This window comes from Gymnodraco acuticeps, unplaced genomic scaffold (genome assembly GCF_902827175.1).
Source record: "Gymnodraco acuticeps unplaced genomic scaffold, fGymAcu1.1, whole genome shotgun sequence".
NCBI classification, from domain to species: domain Eukaryota; kingdom Metazoa; phylum Chordata; class Actinopteri; order Perciformes; family Bathydraconidae; genus Gymnodraco; species Gymnodraco acuticeps.
The window spans coordinates 14,863-24,155 of NW_022990526.1; the positions used below are offsets into that span (position 1 = coordinate 14,863).

A 9,293-nucleotide genomic window follows, 5' to 3' on the forward strand; every position below is an offset into this window, starting at 1 on the left:
AGGTATTGAAGAAATAAGCTCATTTTTCCATCAAAATATTAATATAAAATATTTAGAGTGTTAAAATACAATAAAAAGAGGTGTGTCCTATGCAGCCGGTGTAGTTCTTTGACCCAACATTGATTTTGAGTAAATCAGTCACATGACCTGGAAGGTATTGAAGAAATAGGCTCATTTTTCCATCAAAAATATTAATATAAAAATATTTAAAGTATTAAAATGCAATAAAAAGAGGTGTGTCCTATGCAGCCGGTGTAGTTCTTTGACCCAACATTGATTTTGAGTAAATCGGTCACATGACCTGGAAGGTATTGAAGAAATAAGCTCATTTTTCCATCAAAATATTAATATAAAATATTTAAAGTATTAAAATGTAATAAAAAGAGGTGTGTCCTATGCAGCCAGTGTAGTTCTTTGACCCAACATTGATTTTGAGTAAATCGGTCACATGACCTGGAAGGTATTGAAGAAATAAGCTCATTTTTCCATCAAAATATTAATATAAAATATTTAAAGTATTAAAATGCAATAAAAAGAGGTGTGTCCTATGCAGCCAGTGTAGTTCTTTGACCCAACATTGATTTTGAGTAAATCGGTCACATGACCTGGAAGGTATTGAAGAAATAAGCTCATTTTTCCATCAAAATATTAATATAAAATATTTAAAGTATTAAAATGCAATAAAAAGAGGTGTGTCCTATGCAGCCAGTGTAGTTCTTTGACCCAACATTGATTTTGAGTAAATCGGTCACATGACCTGGACGGTATTGAAGAAATAGGCTCATTTTTCCATCAAAATATTAATATAAAATATTTAGAGTGTTAAAATACAATAAAAAGAGGTGTGTCCTAAGCAGCCAGTGTAGTTCTTTGACCCAACATTGATTTAGAGTAAATCGGTCACATGACCTGGAAGGTATTGAAGAAATAAGCTCATTTTTCCATCAAAATATTAATATAAAATATTTAAAGTATTAAAATGCAATAAAAAGAGGTGTGTCCTATGCAGCCAGTGTAGTTCTTTGACCCAACATTGATTTTGAGTAAATCGGTCACATGACCTGGAAGGTATTGAAGAAATAAGCTCATTTTCCCATCAAAATATTAATATAAAATATTTAAAGTATTAAAATGCAATAAAAAGAGGTGTGTCCTATGCAGCCAGTGTAGTTCTTTGACCCAACATTGATTTTGAGTAAATCGGTCACATGACCTGGAAGGTATTGAAGAAATAGGCTCATTTTTCGATCAAAATATTAATATAAAATATTTAGAGTGTTAAAATACAATAAAAAGAGGTGTGTCCTATGCAACCAGTGTAGTTCTTTGACCCAACATTGATTTTGAGTAAATCGGTCACATGACCTGGAAGGTATTGAAGAAATAAGCTCATTTTTCCATCAAAATATTAATATAAAAATATTTAAAGTATTAAAATGCAATAAAAAGAGGTGTGTTCAACAAATGCATGCTCTAGCGTGGATTTGCTTCACATTCACTCGATCGGGAAGCTGTCGATTTATTAAAAAGAAAAATGTTCTTGTGTAATTGAAAAGTCATTTGTTGATGGTCCCTAAGTGAAAGCCTCGTTTCGCGGAGAAGATCTCCCCGTCGTAATACACACAGCAGCAGGGGAAACTGACGCTGCTGGCGGGTCCGCGAATGTCCGTCGAATATCCAACCTAAAACTAAATTCACCGCGGTGTTTTCCCCCCCAACACTGCGGTCAATACAGCTATAATAGTATCATATTGACTAATATATATTCGATAGGCTTCGTTGACATTTGAAGGTGTGTGTGTGTGTGTTATGTTGTGGTTACATTTGGATTAAATGTAGTATTGTAAAAGGCTAACGTTAGCTTCCCGTTAGCTTCCATTGGCACAGTGTTTCCCCGCTCAAACACTGCGGTAAATTCAGCTATAATAGTATCATATCGACTGATATATATGCGACAGGCTTCATTGACATTTGAAGTTGTGTGTGTTATGTTGTGGTTACATTTGGATTAAAAGTAGTATTGTAAAAGGCCACGGGCTAACGTTAGCTTCCCGTTAGCTTCCATTGGCACAGTGTTTCCCCGCTCAAACACTGCGGTAAATGCAGCTATAATAGTATCATATAGACTAATATATATCCGACAGGCTTCATTGACATTTGAAGGTGTGTGTGTTATGTTGTGGTTACATTTGGATTAAAAGTAGTATTGTTATTAACATAGCTTCAACGTGCTTTACGCAGCACATGTGGGAAGCTTCTGTTGTGAATTTCTATAGTGTGATCCGGTCTGGAGCCCGCCTACTGTATCCGGTCTAGCTGTCTAATCTTCATGCTTTATTGACTTGAGTTTAGTTTGCCTATAGAGTCTGTCTATCCTTCACCTGGCAAATTCAGTCTACTCAACATGTTGGCTTGTAACATTTGTGGCTTTAACTGTCGGTCTTCGACCGATTACCTGAAACACTGCAGATCACACAGAAATATTAGTAATGTGGTTTTTGTATGTGGCCATAAGGACTGTGGAAGGAAGCTTACCACATACAATAGCCTTGCTGTGCATATGGCACGAACACACTCAGACAGGAGCAGACAAACTTGGAACCGTAGTGTGTCTGTACAGTTGAAGTGCTCATTCAATTTTTGCAGCTCTGAATATGCAGATCTTAAAAGTCTTGTGTCTCATTTGAGTGGTCACATTCACGAGGGTCTGACTGTAATGTGTCCCTTTGATGGATGTTCTAAGACGTTTAATGTAAAGTCATCCTTTTCAGCGCATATCTCCAGATACCACAAAGGGTGGGATGTGACCAAGATAGCCCCTGTTCATATTTGTGAACTCGCAGAACGGTCTTTGCCAGGTGAAGGATCACATGTAGAGCCTGAGCCTAATGTTGTTGATGCAGAACACAGTGACAATTTTGGGAGTGATCAAGAGAAAGACACCTACACAGAGAGTCTTGCTCAGTTTTACTTGGGTTTGCAGGCAAAGTATTTGGTCCCAGCCTCCACAATTACAAAGATAGCAAATGAAATGAAAACTCTAAATGATATTCAACAGGAATATACCATGGATGTATTAGCTCGTGAACTTGAGCAGTATGGTGTTCCAACAGAGACATTAACATGTCTTGGGAAGAGTGCATACGAGCAGAGCCCTATGCACAAGGCATTGTATGAAAATGGTCCTTTAACTACGCAACACAGAAGACAGCAATATTACAAGGCACTCTAAAAAATTAAATGAGTGTCCTACTTTTGCTTTGGGGGAAAACTGCCAGCTGGGTTCCTGAGCTTGGAGTCTATGAAGTTGATGAAAATATGTCTCATATGTTCAGCTGCCAAAATCTGGACAAACTTAATGATTATTATCCACTGTCTTCTTACCAGAGAGGTGCAAGGTTGCTCATTCCTCTTAAACACATGCCAACATGGAGCTTGTGAAAGAGTTGGTTAAGAAAGCCATACCATCGCTCAGTAGTGATAAGATGGATGCACTCATGGCTAGACTGGTGGAATTAGGGGTTCAATGTGAAGATGACCTGATCCTTGTGGAGGCCCCGGACATTCAGGACACTCTGCCACTCATTCAGTGCAGAAGACTCGTTAAAGCTTTCCAAGGAGGTACGTTTTTTTTATTTGTAACCCTAATCTGCACAGTACTGAGGGGTGGACAACACCGACAAAATCAAATATCACTATTATGTATTTATGACTATGTTATGTTAACAGTTGCGTAAGTTCAGTTTATTCTTTCAAATCAGGAAAACACAACAGGTATCACAATATGATACCCAAAATCCTATTCAATAATCTCATGATATATCAATATATTGCCCAACCCTGTATACTGTCTGTATACAAATTCACAGACCCTTAAGGGTCCATTTGTACCCCTGGTGGTCTCCAACGGACATTGAAAACCAGTGTATTAATTAATTAGTATCATTGGTGATGTGGTTAATTTATGGGGTATGTCATCCATAGATTCACAAGCTGCACCACAGTTCAGAAGCCCTGGCCCTACATCTACACCTCTGCCACAGAGTGATGATCTGCCCCCAACACCACCTGCCCATAACCCATCTGCCCACTCCCCATCCTGTGAGCCATATTCCATTCCATGGCACAAAATGCCCTCAAAGCTCATGGATGTGTTGGGTGAAAAGAAATGGGTAAAGTCGAAAGAAAGACTACAGATGGTTCGGGTCGTTGTTGATGATTACCTCCATAAACACCCTGGAAGACCTGGTAGATCCAAGCTGATGGAAATCGCCAAGAACATTGTAGGACAATATCCTCTGTCTTTCAAACAGACAGAGCCCTTTGGAAATATGCCGTTTGCAAAAGATGGTTGTGGTCCTCTCTTTACCCAGCTAGAAAACAGAGTTGAAAATATTAAGAGAACATCAACCCCAGGAAAGAGGCGAGCAGAGGGTGGAGAGGGTGAAGTTCAGCGGAAGAAAAAGTCAAGAAATTCCGATCATTATGGATGTGTGGAGTGGGATGTTGCTGTCGAGGGAACTGAGAGTAGAGCAGAACTGTCAAAACGAAATGAATTGAAAAGTGCCTTCAAAACCCATGATCCTCAGGTAGGGCTGCAACCATCCATTATGTTCTTGTGTATGTATGGATTACTTTTTGATTGAGTAATGGAGAAGCTAATATTTGAGTTTGATCAATTCAAATTGGTTTTGTATAATTAACAAAAAATAACTGATCGACAAGTTCACAATGGGACTCGTTGTGCGCTTGTATATCAGCTATTTTCACCCGAAATCGATTTATCTGTATTTATATTGATAATTCGTTTTATTATTGATTGAATTTATTAGTTTGATTAACTGTTGCCTCATATCTTTAGGAGTCATCTGTTCGAAAACTGATGGCTGAAACATATCCCATCCAGCGTGAAACCATCAACGATGGAACCAATGTAAAGGTCCTAAAGGAAGAGTGGCCATTTCTATTTGAAGCTGCTCACCTGTTTGATCATGCATCTAGACTCCTTGGCTTTTCGGTACAAAACAAGCTGGCACAGGAGCTTTCCAAAAAAGAACCGGGCATCAACAACTTCCTTGACACCAAAGGGATGAAGATGGGTGAAGGTCCAGTACAGCTGATCTGTGGCATTGTGAGATACTTCAAGGAAAACCCTGATCACCTTTTCTGCAAAAATGAGGTACATTTTATGGATTTTAAACCCCACTTTGCGCTGCTGATAATATCGAAATTGGTAAACCATCTCTCCTGGAAACGAAGATAAAAGGAAATCAGTAAAATCCTTGATTTATTTTCCCAACCAGGAGAGAATCCCTCATATAATTATACACTTCCATCCCGGCAGAGCTCCTCTGTCTTGGAGGACCAAATGCTGTCCCCTAATAGAACAAGGTCTTGTAAGGATAGACTTTCCCCCCCTGACCGAAAAGGATTCTGATTCTAACATTAATCGATTATGTTTGTGTAAACAATAATTTTTTATAACTACTATTAACATTATTGTCTATGGTTAGCCGCTACCTCTGATACAGACACTGGCAGATGGTCTATTTGCCTGCCTGACTGTGTGTTTGTGTACATTGGAAAAATAAAATCATCACATTCATGTGTATCTTTGTTGTTTTATTTTCCAAAAATAGGACTCCGCGGATGCTGAACTCAGCCTCCCCTGTACCCCATGCATCCTAATCAGAGGTTTGTAGTTGAATCATTTTTTCATCCGAGCAAGCTTGGATATATGTTCTCCATTTGTTCTTAGGTTTACTGATGAGACGATTTGTTGTGATGAAAAGGTATAGAGTTGGTTGATTTTGTTTTGTAAATGGTGCTCAGAACTATGTTGATTAGGGCCAAAATCTTTAAATGTAAGCACACTTGTATGTAAAGTCTGACAAACTAAATGCAGAATACCGTTTCAAAGTATTTGTTGCTTGTTCTTACCATAACCTGTGTTTGGACTGAGTATGGAAGATTTGGCGCATGTGTACGTTGTTATTTTTTTTTTTAAATGACTAATACATATTGTTTTTGTGATCTATGTTTAAGGTGACCATCTATTCAAGATTGCTGTTGATCAGGAAGTTGTGAATGACCACATCACCTCCCCCATTGTGGCCCTGAGCTATGCTTTCTGCTTGTTTTATGTCTGCAACATTGAATATCCAAAGGAGATGTCTCTTACCCTGGAATTCATGCAAAGGTAAGCAGCTCATTGTTTTGAAATGTATAAGCTGGGGTATTCAAATTCTGAGACTGAGGGCTTGCCACCAGACAAAGCATGTAAAAAGGTATCCACTCATCTTCCCTTAGATTACTAGCATAGTTGTGCTCAATTCCAGGTTGCGTATGGGATCATGATTATTAAATATAATATATATGATATGTTTTGATCCCATTGACACTCTACAATCGAGCCAAGATAGCCATTGCTCTTTGACAAGGGTCTTCAATGTTGTTCAGTCCAAGGACCCCTTAGCTGAGAGAGATGAACCAGGGACCCAAATACTGCCTAAAATTGTATTGCAGATTCAACTTTTTCATAGAATTCATAGACCTGTTTGACAGCACAATCACCAGTGTTGTGTAAAGTTTGTTTGCTTACACATTATCTTTTCTATTGTTTGTTTCATGTTAATGTGTATTATCAAACGTATAATCACTTAAACCCTCAATAGTTAATAAATGTTCCTGTTGAAGGCCCATGCTCTTTCATATAACTTCAGACTACACCAAGTACATAAAAAAGGTCTGTCCTAAGGCATTTGGCATTTATTAGGCTCTGACCCTGGGTGATTGGGAAAACATGTACAATATTCCTAACAACTATCTCTGAGCTATCTCTTTAACCAAAGACACACATTTAGGCTATTCTATGTGAGCTGCTTTTGTGATTAATATAACAAAATCCATACCAGGATTCATGCCCCAATGTTAATACTTGTTGTGTAACGTGTACATTTGCACCGAGTGTCACAGTTACCACTCCACTCAACATTTGACGCCTGTGCTCTTGTTGCAGATGAGCTTAGTGGTTGTGTCACACTTAAGATTGACTGAAATCTGACAAGTAGACTGCGATATTGAAAGTAGCAAATTTAGATGCAGTTTTAATGCAGTGGTTGTATGTGTGAAATCAAAATTGAGCAACTATGTTGTCTATTTTGTGACTAAAATGTATATAGACTGTGTACAATCATAATCGATGCAAATAAATCAACCCTCTTTACCTTGGCTGCCTGTAAAGCTGCTGCAATGAAATCTGGACCTCCGTCTTTGTGCACTGGATCACAACTCGCCTATGGGGATTATGTGGATTGGTCTGCATTATGAGAATACAAACAAACATGATCCACCTATAACCACTATGTAGCCAATAACCAAAACCATTGTGGATTTAGTAACTCTTCCTGTCAAATTTTCACCTGTGCATTTAACAAACTATAACACTGCATACTGTCACCTCTAAATTGTATATGCATGTTTAACAAACACACAACTCCACGATAAATGCAGCAAATACCATGACATGTTACATATAAAATATAGAGGCTGCTACAGTAGGCTGCTGTAGGCTATGTCACAGTGGTGATTATGACAGGAAAAGTCACTAAATGCACTATATAGCCTAGTTTGTCAGCACAAAATAATAGTTTTGTTAATTCATATTGTAAAGGTGCATAATGTTTGTATTCTCAAATGCAAACCTATTACCACCACCGAGGAGTGGTGATCCAGAACGGGTTCAGAGGGACCAGACAGAGGTCCCACTGTCATTGAAACAATCTTCCCGGACAGGACTGTTTACAACAGACTCGCCGGCCATTTTTGACGGCTCATGTAAATTATATATTTTTTTGTCACAAAATAGACCATGCCGTTGCTCATTGTTCATTAATTTTAGACATACATTTCAGATTAAAACTTTGTCATCAATCGTCACAACTTCTTTCAGCACTCGTGACTACTAGCTGTGCTACTCATGCACTGAGTTAACGGTGCCCTGAGATCGTTCAGTGCACGTACAGTATATCCACACAAGTCACAGGTGCACGGGTTATGCTGATATTTCCAGTATAGTATGTTGGTGATGAGCAGACTTTAACAGCACGTTGTCTGAGTTGCTCAGCTTACAGGAGCAAAGTGTTATTGTAGTAGTAGTATTTTGCAACATTAGCTGTAGATGGACACACACACGGGCATGGTGGAGAAAACAAATGTATGCTATTTTAGACAGCTCCACTCCTGTAGAGCCACACTACAAGTAGTATATGAGCTTTGTCTGCATGTTACTCTTTAGTTCAGTTTCATTCATTTAGTTGCATGTGTAGCTAAACATATTTCTGTTTCCTTAGAGTTTTCTTTGGAGTGAATCCTGACCGAGGGTCCAAGGCTGAGATGAAGGGGAAGAAACAGCACCACATTCCTCCAAAACTGTCGAAGCTCGTGACTGAGCTGAGGGAATTTGACTGGCACATGTGAGCTTTCCCCAAAGCTCAAAACAGAACTTTTTGGACTGGACTTTTGGACTGAACATACCAACACACACTTAAAAAAAAAAAAAAGTTTACTTTTTTTTTTATTTGTCACTGCATGTTCTATGCACTTTATGGCACTCAGGTAGCGAGGGGTAAAATGATTGCCCACCACCACAGATTTTTGGGTTCAAATCCCCCATGTTCGGGGGGAGGGAAGTTGGGAGGGTGATATTTGTCATTGCATGTTCTCCTACAGGTTGGGGCAACGCCTATCAGCGGGGAATGTTGAGTGGGAGGTGTAGGACGGAGTTGCTACATCCTCCTGGATGGGGCTCCTCCTTCCTCACTGACAGGTGAGCCAGTAGGGTGCAACAGCAGTGGCAAACAGTGGGAGGAATTTATAACTACTAATTTGATCTTGAGGCGCACACAGCCCGACCTCTAACATCATGGTGTTAAGAAAAAGGTTATTGTTGCTGTTATTTTACATACTTGAATGTATGGTCATGTTAGGGTTTTACAATTTAATGGAAATGAATGCACTTTTATGGAAAAAAATAAATACATTTTGTTTAATTTCTATATATTGTGCTTTATTCAGTTTGCTTGAAAGTGTAATGATTGTTATTTATTACGGATTAAGATATTAGGATTGACGGAAGTGTCTGTAAATAGTACATACTAAGGACTGTTAAAATACGGAATTATCCGTATTAGGATTAACAGAAGTGTCCGTATATGGTACAGACAAAGTCTTGTAAATCTACAGAAATATCCGTTAAAGGGTTCACGGAAGTATCTGTAGAATAACGGACAATG

At 38.6% G+C, this 9,293-nt stretch overlaps 1 protein-coding gene across 1 annotated transcript; it reads left to right on the plus strand.

Moving 5' to 3' along the window:
* Positions 1-4,511: 4,511 nt before the first annotated feature.
* LOC117553347 lies at positions 4,512-8,874 on the plus strand. The gene is made up of 5 exons (XM_034227229.1): positions 4,512-4,589; positions 4,862-5,179; positions 5,640-5,694; positions 6,046-6,199; positions 8,352-8,874. Exons 2-5 carry the CDS (start codon positions 4,883-4,885, stop codon positions 8,476-8,478), a joined length of 633 nt encoding a protein of 210 aa, XP_034083120.1. The 5' UTR covers positions 4,512-4,589; positions 4,862-4,882; the 3' UTR covers positions 8,479-8,874.
* The last annotated feature ends 419 nt before the right edge of the window (positions 8,875-9,293 follow it).